The sequence below is a fragment of the Olea europaea genome, chromosome 15, assembly GCF_002742605.1.
Source record: "Olea europaea var. sylvestris chromosome 15, O_europaea_v1, whole genome shotgun sequence".
Classification (NCBI taxonomy): domain Eukaryota; kingdom Viridiplantae; phylum Streptophyta; class Magnoliopsida; order Lamiales; family Oleaceae; genus Olea; species Olea europaea.
The window spans coordinates 28,612,616-28,628,384 of record NC_036251.1 but is presented as its reverse complement, the minus strand read 5'-3'; the positions used below and the strand labels follow the sequence as shown (position 1 = coordinate 28,628,384).

At 32.7% G+C, this 15,769-nt stretch overlaps 1 protein-coding gene across 1 annotated transcript; it reads right to left on the bottom strand.

Annotated features, from left to right (window-relative positions):
- Positions 1-10,876: 10,876 nt before the first annotated feature.
- Positions 10,877-11,434, bottom strand: LOC111411511 (agamous-like MADS-box protein AGL80). The gene has a single exon (XM_023042036.1). The coding sequence runs from the start codon at positions 11,432-11,434 to the stop codon at positions 10,877-10,879; it is 558 nt and encodes a 185-aa protein (XP_022897804.1).
- Positions 11,435-15,769: the final 4,335 nt, after the last annotated feature.

Genomic DNA, 15,769 nt, shown 5'->3' with positions numbered 1-15,769 from the left:
AATGTTTTACGAAGATTTGAGAAAAATGATTATTCCATGTATTAAATTTTAAATCTTGTATGGATTATAATATGATGAAATTGGCCAAAAATCTCAAGTTAGAAGTTGATTTACTTGGACATGTATTTAATGAGGGACATTGCACTAACAAAGGCAAAAAAAACCATTTTTATTTGGAAATTTCTCCTCGTAGCTTTTATGACTCGAGTTATTAAGCTTGTAAGGGTGTTAAAACCTATTGTCCTAAAGTCAATGACTTGGGAGTTATCGGCCTAAAGCTTGTTACATCGGTCATTTAAAAAGCTTAAGAGAAAGAATGCTACAAATAAAGAAAAAAAAGTGTTGAAGAGATGGAAATTGAAAAGATACAAAAAAAAATTAGAAAAAGTAGATCCATGAAATAGAAGACACACCAAATGCCTTGATTATGTCCTAAACATTTATTTAGGAAAATTTGACTTTTGACAAGGGGTTATTAGCCTAGTTAAGTCCTAGAAATTGAAGCAATCAAAATTAAGGGAGAATTTTTGTTTATTGATATTTTGAACTGCAATTGGTTACCTAAACTAGAGAGGTGGGGATAGTATAAAAATCAACCTTAGATCACACAATTGAAAAGAGCGAAAAGAAAGTTTGGAGGCATATAAATCTCTTGAGTGAGGATAAGAACATATTTGATTATTAAGAGTTGGGAATTAAACAACTTATGAATTCATGATGCTATGCTTAATTCTTCAAATACGGACGTTGACTTTATATTGGAAAAGTAAACTTTGATTTCTGTATTGTGATCCTAAAGTTGGGCTTAGATTTAATATCATGATTTCAATTCTATGGTAAAATGTTAGGTTAGCTAGCTAAATATTTTTGCATGCTTCTGAGTTTGGTTTAAGTTAGGTTATTATTTTATTTAAGGACAAACAAATGTTTAAGTTTGAGATTTGATACATGTACTTTATAAACTTATTCAGAGCTTTAAATAATGATATTTTTTTAGTTCTTTTGATGAAATATAACCTAATTCATGTTATATTAGATATAATAGGTAAAACTCATTATTTGATGAATAATTGGAGAAAACAAGCGAAAAAATAAAGAAAAATGGCGAAATCAAAACTATGGGAAGTAAAGTAAAATAATTTAAAAGTTGCGACGAATTGCAAGATGGCAATTCAAGAATGCTAATTGTCAATTGGAGTTGAAGAAAAGTCAACGGGATGAGAAATTGTTTTAAAAGATCAAAATACCAAAATACATGTGTGAGAAAATTCATGGTCCCAAAAATTTATACCATGCGTAGCATGGGCCTACATGCCTTGCATATGTAAGTACACAAAAATTTCAACCTGAGGCTAAATCATGTGTACTATACTTATACACCAAATGAACTATGCATAAGCCATGGTTCAACTCCGAGAAAAAATAAATATGTTTCCTTATTTTGTTTTACAAACTTTCGGTATACAATCTTTTGACACTCTATATATATCACAAGCTGTCCAAAACGTGGGGACCTCCTTAGACCTAAAAATTCATAGATCCTAATCAATTTTGGACGTGAAGAACAAGGCTGACAACTTGGAATCAAGGCGAATTGCAAGGATATTGAAATTCTTCATCCCGATTAAAGATACACATCAGTTGTATTGGATGAGTGTTTATTTTCATTTATATTTATTCAAGATGTTAATTTATGATGTTTTTGTATCATTTAATTGATTTTATAAACTCACTGCACTATTTGGTTGTTTGGCCATCAATTGAATAGTTAGTTTCTTGTTTTAGTGTATGAATACTCACAATAATTCTAGAATACAGTAAAATCAACATGTGTAGTTAGAATTAAGAATAATCTCTTTCACACATGTAATCCTATTGATAATCTAAACTAGATGCATGATTTTCATATGAATTTTGACTAGGAATAGGGTCTATGATAAAAAAAAAATACATGAATTGAATATAATAGCTTAGGAAAGAGCATTTAATATAATAGCTTTATCGATTGTCAAAAATACATGAATTGAATAGACTAATTATTGAGAATTGAGATAGATGGAAATAGGGGATAAATGAATCCAATACAAGCATTACATAAATAAAATATCATATTTACTTGCTTTCTTAGAGTAGAAATCAGTATAAATAACAAAACTTAATTCTCTTTTGATGTTACTACACTTCGAATTTTATAAAAGCTATTGAACTACAAAATATACCTTATTCCTCATGGGAACAATACTTTTTAACTCACAAATCTTATTACTTGTGCAACAATCCCTTATGCTTGTGGATTTGTCCAAACATTGTGTTCGATACTTCAACATTATATATGAGTTATAGTATAAATGCATGAGATACTTTGTCAAAATAAAAGTAAAACGTCATGAAATACCATGGTCACATATCTGTGATTACCCTCTAGATAAAAAGAACTACATAAATAATAGTACATTTAAGGACGCTTTATTGATATGCTAGAACACTAGATGATCAGGTCGATACATATCTCAGGCTCTTATGACATCTAAGGGTACTAAGTACTATTGGTTGCAAACCCTCAAATGCGCGTAAGGATGGCAAATGGGTCGAGTGGCTCGTCGGCTAGACTCGTGAAAATGGAGCTCGTGGGCGGCTCAAGCTCGTAAAATAACAAGCCCGAGAACGAGCCGAGCAGGCTGGCCCATTTGGCAAGACAAGCGGGCTACTCGTGTGGCCCGAGCCACGAGTGGCTCGTCTAAAAAATTGTGACTGTTTTGGCCACTAAATTTTTTTCCTACCCTCTTCTATAAATAGCCCTAATTCCCCCAAATATTTTTCATCAAGCCAACAACTCTCTCAATCTCTCTTGTGCTCAATGGCCTCAATCAGTCAATTATCTACACTTGAATATAGACCCATTTTTACAATTTAATCATCTTCAATTTCAATTCATTCAATTCTCATTTCTCGCACTACAAATTCCAATTTTTAACTTCATACGTTCTAGTTAATCTTCCAAAATTATCAACAATTAATTATTAGGTCTGAATCTATGTGGTCATGCGACAAATTGGGAACTGAAAAATATATTAGATATCATTCTAATGCATTTTTTACTTTCCAATTTGTCGTACGCTACACTGGGACAGCCTAAAGTGACATAGATTGGTGAGCAATGTTAAATTTAATCATATTAATCAGAATTTGTTACTTTATAATACTTAATTTAATTTTCTCTCAAAAAATGTACACGTTACAGGTTGTTCGTATGCAATTTTTAACTCTGCATACTCACAATTTAAGTAGTCGGTCCCAAGCATGGATAAAGGAGGAGGATTTATATTTTAACTATTTTTTTTGTAAAAAAAAATAAAAAATAAAAAGAGCTCACAAGCCTAAGCTCAGCTAGGCCCACGAACCACGAGCTTGGCTCGCGACGAGCACGAGCCGAGCTCATGGTTATAAGGGCCGAGTCAGCTTAGCTTGGCACATTGGCACCCTCTAAATGCACGTGATTTGATGAGAGTTTTTGGTGATTTGAAATCAAGATTGGTAAAACAATCACGCAAGCCCTTGATAAAATGACATGTAAGAAAACACAATAAAACTTGCCATTAACTCATCATCGATTCCTATATTGAACACTGATTGGATCCAAAAATTGATTGTGTCGTAGAATTTGAGGATTCATCAAAATAATAAAAGTTAGGCATCATTTATGATAAATCTCATATTTTCATTGAAAAGTCATATAGAAAATGATAAAGCTGTAACGAGAGTTTAAATAGCAAGTGCACGATGTAAAACCTAAACTTTCAAAAGATGCAATTGTCCTTATATAACTAAAGTAATTAGAAATAAATAAAACTTAAGAAATTATCCAAAAATGATAAATCTATTACAAAAAAAAAATTTAATAATTAAACTCGAAAAGAAAAATCAAATCTTGCAAAACACCTAAATGCCCTTTCATAATTAAAGTTGTTGGATATAAATTAAAAAAAAAAAAAAAAACAGAGTTATTATAAATTTGGCGACCCTCGCAAAAATTTTAAAGATAGTCCATCTTCGTTATTCAGAATCTGATCCATATCTATTGTCATTCTCCTTCTATCTCTGGCTTGAGAAAACATGACTTTCACCCATTCAACACCTACATTCCTCCTTCATTATAATTTTTCTAAGTGATGTTGATTATATATACTATTAATCGAACTTGTCATAGACTTGTATGTGTGTAACTTTTCATTTTGTAAGTTAGCCCCCTTTTGACCCTATTTTTATCCTGGGGGGGGGGGGGAATTTGTTTTGGAATAGTGATTTTTTAGAGAACATGTGATTGAAAAATAAAAATAAAAATTATATTTACGTTTAACATCATTTTACAGAAGGATGTGTGATTGAAAATGAGTTTTTGGGAAAAAAAAAATAGAGCTCAAGTAATGGAGAAGGAAGATGGATTAAAAATGATTTTTTGGAAAAAAAAAAAAAAAAAATAGGGCTCAAGTAATGGCTTAATAAAGTAGGAGGCTGTTTGTCTCCCATTATGGGAGAAATTGAAGAGTTTTGAATAATATTTTTTAGAGAATGTGTAGTTAAAATTTTAAGAAGATTTATTGGTTTGTGTGTAAAATATTTTATTATGTGAATGTGTGGAAGAGAATGTTATTGTAGCAAACAATTTAATTTGTTAAAAATGACAAACATGGGCTAAAGTGTTTGCTAATTTGTTAAAAATGACAACCATGGGCTAAAGTGTGTTTCATGCCACCACAGTCTTTTAAAAATTCATCTCCACCAAAAAATCGAGCAGCACAAAATTATTGTTCGTCACCACCAGATATTCACTACTAATCATCTTACCTAAATCTACCTTACACCACAAACCCAACGTGACCTAGGCTATCAACTACCATCTTAAAGAACTATATTGGAAAGAAAAATAAATCCAACTGTGTTTTTCCTCCTCACATTTTCTCCTTAGCGTCTTTCTTCCACCACCGCGACTCTTCCTATTCTCCTCCATATCACACCGCAATATCATTTTCCTACGCAGAAGAATAACCCTCTGACAACTCATAACCTCACTTCCGCAATGAACTATCATTAAAATCTCAAATACCATATCTTGCAGGACGATGGGTTGTAGTGGTGGAGGGTAGCAATTATGTGAACCTGTCGATGATATTGATGGTGATGGGCTTGTAATACAAGATTCATATCCAAGTACAGTAGTGGCGTTTATAGTGGTAATGGGATGTGGTGGTGGTCATGTGTATTTTGATGGCAATAGTAGATCCAATGGCGTTGGTTTAGGATGTGGTGTTGAGTTGTATATTGTTCGTGCGAAATCCACAAGTATACCAGATCTTTGATAAGTATTAATATAATTAGTAGAATGTCGTCCCATGTGGAATAAATCTTAAACTTAATTGTATTAATTCGTCATCAAATTTGAATGTAAATTTAATGAAAGAGATTTATGTTTATAACTAAATCTTTCTACTAGTTATCTAAGATTATTTGGAACGAAAAATACAAATGAACGTGTTGGACTTCTGAATTCACCTAATTATATTATTTCATTGTCAATCCTTGACCTATGTAATTTAGTGTAATTTGTGTATTCATAACAATTAATAGTCCAATTTTATTTAACTATATTTCACAATGTAAGTTAAACTTATTTTAAACTCGACCCGGTCATATTTCTGTTCCAAATTTATATTCTAACATTTAATTACATGATTACCTAAATGATTGCATACGCTATGCACGTTATTCTTAATATATATTACCCATGTGTTGAATTGAAAAGTTCTAAACCCATTGTAAACTTTCCATTACTACAACAAGTAACTAGTTATCAAATTGGTGGTCAAACTATTAAATAATTCAACAAAACGTACAAGATCAATCAAATACACAAATAAACTAAACTACTTGGTCTTTAAATTAAAAATAAACGATAATGGGGTCCATCTTCATCTTAACGCAAAAGAAATCTAGCCTAGCATATTTCTAATGATAAAATAGCAAGAAAATTGAAAAACATGTTGATCCCAAAGGGTTGTAAAGAATGAGATTAATGACGATGTGAAGTAATAAAAATCACAACAAGAAACAAGATTAAAAGTAAAGAAATAAATAAAGAAAATTTATCACAGAGGAACGATGTATTATAAACTAACAATATGGAGAGAAATTATAGGCACAGCAATAATGTTTAAACAAAATTGATAGAGGAACCTTGTATTTATAGGCCACTTTTCAATCCCTAGAAGTGTCCTAAAAGGCCAGAAACTATATTACAATTAGGAGACACAAATTTAACGGGATTTTGTTTCCTTGTTGTTGACTGCAATTAGATTCCTTTCCAACACCAACGACACGTAATTCAAGACTCCTATTTGAGTCACAACTCTAATAATCTCCTCCTTGACTCAAATTCTGGTGCAACGAGCGAAGCTCCATAAAATTTCTCCACCTGAGAAATAAACTTGTTTGCATCGAAATGAAATGGCAAATCTCCTCAACATAGTAACCAAAACTCTCCAAATAAACCGTCATCCTCTGCATGGCGTCCACAAGTGACACCTAAACCCTACTCTCGGGTTCCCAAAATTTCACCATGGAATCAATGTTCACCAAACAGAGTCAAAGTACACCTTGTAGCAGAAAACATACAAAATGCCTGAACAAAAGGCCCCTTTCTAGAACTGTCGCCTTTAACGTTCCCAAAAGCATTACAGACGTCGCTGACACCACGGTACCTACGCTCAATGGATCCAATCCTAGCAACTAAACACAGTGCAAACAATGAAATTGGTGGTAAAGTGGAATCACCTACGCTCCCTCGAGCAATGTTCTAAACCGACCCAGAGCCCGTCATAAGAGGTACTGTACCAAATTGAATATCCACCAGAGAATTTATACCCTTTTGCATCCAAAGTAATAAACAAGATGATATTCCTTTTTAGGTCTGAAACATATCGAACACGATCAATTCTTCTGACTGTCCCATCCCCCAGCCTAAATCTGACTTGATCGATCCCAACAATGCGGCAAGACTAGCTGTTTCCCGTTACAACTCCACCTTGCTGAATAGCCTCATATGTCTAAAAGAAATTTCGATTGAAACACATATAATACGAACATAAAAATCAAGAAACCACTCTTCGTTAGGCCTAGATTCCACGTTAGATATCACGATCAACATCACATCTCCACCATCTAAAAAATCCTCAACTACATTAGTTTCTTCTGAATTCAAAGGTTGCGCTCCATGATTTGTAGTTAAATAACCTTTAGCCTGCAACTTATCGCAATCCTTCCGAATATGTTCCTTACGTCTGCAGTAGAAGCCAAACAAATTGCTGTTATTCTTCGATCTGTCCCTCCATCGATCATCATGAGATAAAAGAGCTTCATCATCTCTCGATGTAGCTCCAACCTAATGCTTCAACTTCTCCTTTGAGTACAAACCATCATAGACGTCATCTATAGTCAAAGTATCTTGACTATACAAAATGGTGTCCCAAAATGTGGCATAAGAGCCAGCAGCGAACATAACATGATCAAGGCAAGATCCTCTTCATCGTACTTAACCTCCAACATTTCCAAATCTACAACAATTTCCTTGAACGCGACAATATGGTCTTTCAACAACTCACCTTCCACCACGCGATGGGAATACAGCTTTTGCTTTAGAGCCAGTTTACTGATAAGACTTTTGATCACACATAATTGCTCCAATTTCAACAGCTGCTATTTTCTCCTTCAGACATCTTGCAGAATATCATTGGATAGATAAAGATGAATCAATGATAAAGCCTTCCGATCCCTTCGTTGTTTATACTCCGTTTGGACCAACACATCATCCAAATCCAACTATGCCATAATAGCCCTCATCTTTACTTGCCACAAAGAAAATCTCGTATTGCGATCGAGTAGCGGAATGTCATACCTCATGGTAGTCTTCTTTGAAAAAACCTTAAACAATCCACAGAAGGACATAACTAGAAACGAGATTAAAAGTACAAAAATAACCAAAGAGAATTTATCGTAGAGGAACGATGTATTATAAATTGACAATATGGAGAGAAATTACAGACACGGCAATAATCCTTAAACAAAACTGAAAGAGGAACCATGTATTTATAGGCCACGTTTCAAAAGGCTAGGATCTGGGACCATTCAGTGGTTGCTTTTGTGGTGTAATGTTAGCAACCATTGTCTTTGGTCACTAAAACATACAAAGACCAAATGAAAAAAAAAAAAGCAGGATAAAATTACGCCAAATCTTTTAGTGACCATGACATCAATAGTTGCAGAAGGTTAGGATCTGGGACCATTCAGTGGTCGCTTTTGTGATGTAGTGTCAGTGACCATTGTCTTTGGTCGTTAAAACATGCAAAGACCAAATGAAAAAAAAGTAGGATAAAATTGCGTCAAATCTTTTAACAACCATGACATGGATTGTTGCAGAAGGCTAGGATCTGGGACCATTCAGTGGTTGCTTTTGTGGTATAGTGTCAGCAACCATTACCTTTGGTCGCTAAAACATGCAAAGACCAAATGAAAAAAAGAGGGATAAAATTGTGCCAAATCTTTTAGCGACCATGACATCAATGGTTGCAGAAGGCTAAGATCTGGAACCATTCAGTGGTCACTAGAGTGGGTATCATTCGCGGAAAATTTTTTGTTCTTTTTTTGCACTACCTTTACCAACCAATCAAACGTATGGTCCCTAATTCTCTGAAACAGCTACCATAATTTGGTCGCAATAGAACATAACAAAATTTGTCCAATTTTACTAGACCAAAACCCATACCCACCATTACTTGGTCGTTGAATGTGTTTTATAGCAACCATGTTTTACTGGTCACTAAACCTTTGGTTGGTGGAGCCCATTTTTTTTGTAGTGTTTTCACACAAACTACCATCCAAATTTGAATAAGCATCTTAACTACACGTGGATGGATAATTTGGATCAAGAAAATTAGATGAGGGAAAATCCACCAATGATTCAGCAACAAGAAAAGAGGCAATCTTTGGAGGATCCACTTGTCAAGTACTTGCATCCTCTATAGAGTCATTATATTATGCATTCTTTGGCTGAATTATGAAGACGTACACAATATTTGTTGTTTCAATTCACGCTAGCCCTGATTTTGTTCAAGTAATGGAAGCTTTAATTATGGTGTAGGTGTCAAGAAAAGTCTGTGCAATAGCAAATTGCGAAAGAATAAACTGCACAAATTCTAAGGATACTCAGTTTCTTTTATGAAAAAGGCAAAATCCTGTCCAATAGACAAATGGATACGCTTTTTCAATTTTGTCTTTCAATCATTTTGTTAAATTTAAAACGATTACATTTTATTGTTTTAATTTAGTTAAGTACATTTTTTTTTATTAAACACGTTTATTTCTCCATCTTTCTATTTAATGTGCCTTCATCTCAATATTGTGTTTTGTTAATACTGACGTTTTCATTTAAAACAAACAAATGATTATGAGTCACAATAAAAGTGTGTACACAAATAAATGTAAAGTTTAGCATTATACAATGCCAACTTTCATGCATTTTTAGCAATCTAATGACTGTATATAATTCTTAAAATAACTTTATGATTCTATTTTAAAAGCGGTTTAATTTTAATTTGAAGCGATAAGCTAATAATTAAAAATAGAGAAAGAATCTTTAGATTAAAGAAAAAATAATGGAAAAATATAATTTAAAGAAATAATAATATATATAGTTACACAACGGTTCATGGGTAAAAAAATCCTTGAAAATGTGCAAGCAAACACAGTGGAAATAATAAATTAAAACGAGTTATAAAGAGAAAAATGTCAGTTAAACGTGCTTCGACAAACTATCAATATTAAAAGGAGAAATAGAATATTCTATAAACTCAATATGCTTGTATTACTATATTTTTCTTCTTCAACTTCTCCGTGCAAAAAATTAGATATTTTATTGTACATCACAAGCAGGCGCAAACCATTTTCTTCTAATTCCTCTCTCTGAGAACTCGTTTCCCTCTAGGTTCTCTCACAAGAAGCACTGATTTCTGCAATAATGTGTACAAAATTCTTCTATTTACAAAGAAACAACTCTTTGTCACGAACAATTTTTATTCTCTACCCCCTTCTACCTGTCACATTCAATTCTTGTATTAATTGTCTAATGTCAATGTGATTCTATATCTTAATTGAATTGTACGATGTTCATCCATTTACAGCATTGGGACCTCTACTTTATACATATATAATTTCTAAACATTTTCTTATATTTTCAAATTTGAGTCAAATCCGACAACTTCCACCTTTACTCAAATTTTCTTAATCACAACAAACATTCACACATATACTCGTAGAAGTCATTATTTCTAGATCAACTTTCAGAGTTTATTGTCAAAGATAGTAGCTATATTCATACATTCATTGAACATGAATCTACTAGATATTTGGCATCTTTCAATTTTGATCTTCATTTTTCTTGTTACTAGCCAATAAATCTCTCGTGAATTCTTATTCTCTCGCATTAGTAGGACGGTTTTCAAATGCATAATTAAGATTTAATAGCTCAATTGATTTCCATATCAATCCTTTGAAAATGCATTAGATTTCACATCTTTAGTACATCCGGAAACTGACAAATTCGCATTAACTACGGTTAAGCAACAATAATCGAACTTGTAATTAATTTGTACTGAAGTGTTCTAAATTTAGAACTTAAAATCAATCAAATATTTCATCTATTTATTATTTTTATAATAACAGAAACGATAGCCAAAACAAAATCACGGGAAGAATAAAAACAAACCACTGTAATTAATCCAAAAACAACCACAGATGAAATTAAAAGGTTACAATTTATGAAAGAGAGTTAATTCCTAAAGCTGGGTCCGGCGTCATCGTCCCTAGGAGGACTGGAGCTAGTCCCACCCATTTGTAATGTTGTAGCCCGGTTCTTTTCCAGTTCCTCCATTCGGGCCATGATGTCCTGCATATTTTGCTCCGCCAAACGTCCCATTTCAGTTATGTCATTTACAGGGGAATTTTGCAGACTCGACAAACCAGCCATGCACTGGTGCATCAGAATCTCCATGTCTGTTAATCTGTTAATTCTTTGAAGCTTTTCGGCTTGTTTATGGGACTTCTGAACCCTTTGAATCGTATAGGATTCCTGATTGAACAGTCTCTGGGTCTGATCCATTTCCGGAAGTTCCTGAAATCTGGAAATAATTTGCTGAGCATCAAGTGGAGATGGCCAAATTGTTGGCTGAGGTTCATAGTCGCTATATATTATAATGCAACCCTGTATATCACACAGAGTGCAAAGTTCATTCATCTTGTTCATTATCCCCTTCTTTCTCTTTTTGAATGATGCCCTTCTCTCTGCATCATTGGCTATGTACTCGAGCTTTATTTTTCCTCTAGTCATGTTTAGGGATGATTTTTGGAGGGTGAAATGGTGTTGTATACGTTATTTTTATTTCCAGAAGATGGTATTTATAGATAAAAGATTGGATTACTGATTGCAATTGTTTATTTTCCATTTTTAAATTCCAGTATTTAATTTTCATACAACAGGAAATAAAATCATATGGACAAACATTTTCTTGGCTTTCTTGGGAAGTGGCAACTGTCTCGTACAAGTGAAATTAAAGATTAGTCAAGATGAGATTATGAATATTCCAATTTAGCTACGAAAAATAAGGGAAAATATTGAGTGCATAGAGAATGCGAAAATAGAAAGTAAAAAAAGTATAAATTTTGTAGGCATTACTGTCTATTCAAAATAATTTAAAATTAGGAAAACACTTGCACAAGAAAATTAGAAGAGTTACATTAAAGAAGGTGTCATTGGTATTAAGTTAATGCACCAACATCAATATTACATATACCTTCAATCGTTTACAATTTAATGAAATATAAATAAATAAATAATAAATAATTTCATCACCTTCAAACATTTTTCGTTAACCATGCATTAGATGTGCATTTGATGAATATGTTTTGAATGAGCAATATTAATTTAATCAACTGGGTTAATTGTTGTAGAGGTGATCAATATCAAGCAACAAAAAATTAATGCAATTGTTTGTGCATCATTTATGTTGTGCTCGAGACTTCAATAGTAAATATGAGTTATAGTATAAACTCATGAGATATTATGTGAAAGATAAATAAAAAATGAAAGGTTATGAAATACCTTGGTAATATATTTGTGATCACCCGCTACATAAAGAGAGTTGTATAAAGAATTGAAAATATAAGGATGCCTAATTGGTAACATATCCATGATCATCCACATCTGAGGCTCTTGTGATAATCTAAGGTTAATTTTTTTTTTCTTTTTTTGGTGACGGGGGAACTCGCAGCAGCTACCTTTTCGATGCGCACTAGGTAAACCCTTTGGCTGACGCAATAGCCTGCAATCCACGCTAGCCAGGTAAACCATACTAGACAAGCCCGGTACAATAGTCTCGACCGAGAAAGTATAGGTAGGGGAAATCAAACTCGTGACCAAAGGTCTACGCGCTCACCTACTCCACCAATTCGTCCACCCCATGAGGGGCGATAATCTAAGGTTACTTAGAAGAACTATTGGTCGCAAACCCTAAAATGCACATGATTTAATGAGAGTTTTTGGTGATTTGAAATTGGGATGGGTAAAACAATCACGTAAGCCCTTGATAAAGTGACCCGTAAGAAAACACAATAAAGCATGTGATCAAAAAATCATCCATTCCTATATATGAATATTGATAGGATCGAAAAATTGAAAGCATCATAGAAATGTCGATGATTCCGTAGAACAATGAAAGTTCGGTAGCATCTATGAAAATCTCATATTTTCATTCAAGAGTCATATAGAAAAAGGTAAAGCTGTATTGCACGTTTATATAGCAAGCGTACAAAGTAAAACCTAAACATTCGAAAGACATAATTGTCATTATATAACTAAAGTAATTGCAAATAAATAAAACTTCAGAAATTACCAAAAAAATGATAAATATATGACAAAAACTTAAATAATTAAAATCGAAAAGAAAAAAAATGAAATCTTGCGAAAATCCTAATTGCCCATTCGTAATTAAATTTGTTGGATATAAAGTAAGAAAAATAAGAAAACAACGGAGCCGTTATAACTTTTGGCGACCCTATCGAATTTTATTTTTTTAAGGTAGTCCCCCTCATTTTTAAGAATTTGATCCATATCTATTCTTATGTCGATGCTTATTCTCCATCTAGCTCTAGATTGAGAAAACGTGACTTTCAGCCATTCAACACCTACATTCCTCCTCCATTATACCGTTTTCTAAGTGATATATATTAAATTGTTGATCATATGCACAATTAATCACACATGTCAAACCACTACAATAAATTGTTACTTCCAGACGAGATATTTTGCAACATAAAACAGTTATTGCAACGAATAATTTAGCACGACACATTTTTAAAGCTTATTGCAAATACTAGACAAAAAAGTACCAAAAAAAATATAAGCCTACATAAAAAATTGTGAAATATCAAAAAAGCACGACAAGAAATAAAGATTGTGGCAAAAAACATGATAGAGAGCATGGAGCCAATATATTGTTTGGTGGGAAATTTATGGCAATAAACTGTCATTTCTTACAACAAATTGTTTGTGATGCAATATGATCTACTGTTTCCAACAATTAATTTTTGTTGCTAAAAATCTAGGGACGGAGGAAAAAATTTGCGGTACCTATATTTGTCATTACTCTAGCTTGTAGGGATGGTGAAAAAGAAAATGTGACATCCACATTCGTTGCGTATTTGTCTTTTTATGAATAATATTTATCACAAGCCTATTCTACTATTTTTTATAAATAAATGAATTGGAAAAAAATTCTAACATTTAAAATTTGATCATTGTGATTGCATTTAGTTTGCGAGTGAAGGGCCTTTCTTGATTATTATATGATCCAAAATTCTTACACTGATTTGGTGTGAAGATTTATAGCATCATAGAAATATTGGGGATTCCACAGAATAATGGAAGCTCGTTGCATCTATAAAAGAAGGAAGAACAATGCCTGGGTAAATGGTAGGCAAGGTACTTAAACAGCTTTTGGAAAGCTACTCGTAACTGTGACACGACAATTTTTCTCAACATAATGCAGATTGGATTTCATCGTGAACTGAAATCATGGAGGAAAAGAAGATTCTTTTCTATGTTGAAGAACAAAAAAGTCGTTGACGAAAAAGCTATGGCACTGTTGTGGGAAAATAAATTAAAAACTAGTTTATGATTGTAGTGAAAAATAAATTATTTTATGTGATAAATATATTAAGACCACATTTATGTAATTTTATTCATTGCTATTTAATTAAATAAAAAATGCAGAAAGTTGTAGTCTAACTAACAAAATTCGTAGTGGTAATATTATTACCTTTTTATTTTTTCTCTTTTAAATTTTAGATATTTAATCTTTTTGCACAGATTTTTCATTTTTTTGGTAATTTCTTAATTATGTTTTTATACAATTTAATGAAATATAAATAAATAAATAATAAATAATTTCATCACCTTCAAACATTTCTCGTTAACCGTGCATTAGATGTGCATTTGATGAATATGTTTTGAAATGAGCAATATTAATTTAATCAACTGGGTTAATCGTTGTAGAGGTGATCATTATCAAGCAACAAAAAATTAATGCAATTGTTTGTGCATCATTTATGTTGTGCTCGAGACTTCAATAGTAAATCTGAGTTATAGTATAAACTCATGAGATATTATGTGAAAGATAAATAAAAAATGAAAGGTTATGAAATACCTTGGTAATATATCCGTGATCACCCGCTACATAAAGAGAGTTGTATAAAGAATTGAAAATTTAAGGACGCCTAATTGGTAACATATCCATGCTCATCCACATCCGAGGCTCTTGTGATAATCTAAGGTTACCTTTTTTTTTTTGGTGACGGGGGAACCCGCAGCCGCTACCCTTCGGTTGCGCACTAGATAAACTCTCGGGCTGACGTAATAGCCTGCAAACCACGCTAGCCAGGTAAACCGCACTAGGCAAGTTCGGTACGACAGGCTCAACCGAGAAAGTATTGCTAGGGAAAATTGAATTCGTAACCAAATGCCTACGTGCTTGCCTACTCCACCAACTTGGCCACCACATGAGATATTCTAATGTTACTTAGAAGAGCTATTGGTTGTAAACCCTGAAATGCACATGATTTAATGAGAGTTTTTGGTGATTTGAAATTGGGATCGATAAAATAATCACGTAAGCCCTTGATAAAGAGACATGTAAGAAAACACAATAAAGCATGTGATCAACAAATCATCCATTCCTATATATGAATACTGATTTGATCGAAAAATTGAAAGCATCATAGAAATGTCGAGGATTCCGTAGAACATTGAAAGTTCGGCAGCATCTATGAAAATCTCATATTTTCATTCAAGAGTCATATGGAAAAAGGTAAAGCTGTATTGCATGTTTATATAGCAAGCGTACAAAGTAAAACCTAAACTTTCGAAAGACGTAATTGTCATTATATAACTAAAGTAATTGCAAATAAATAAAACTTAATAAATTACCAAAAAAATGATAAATATATGACAAAAACTTAAATAATTAAAATCGAAAAGAAAAAAATGAAATCTTGCGAAAATCCTAATTGCCCATTCGTAATTAAACTTGTTGGATATAAAGTAAGAAAAATAAGAAAACAACGGAGCCGTTATAACTTTTGGCGACCCTATCGAATTTTATTTTTTTAA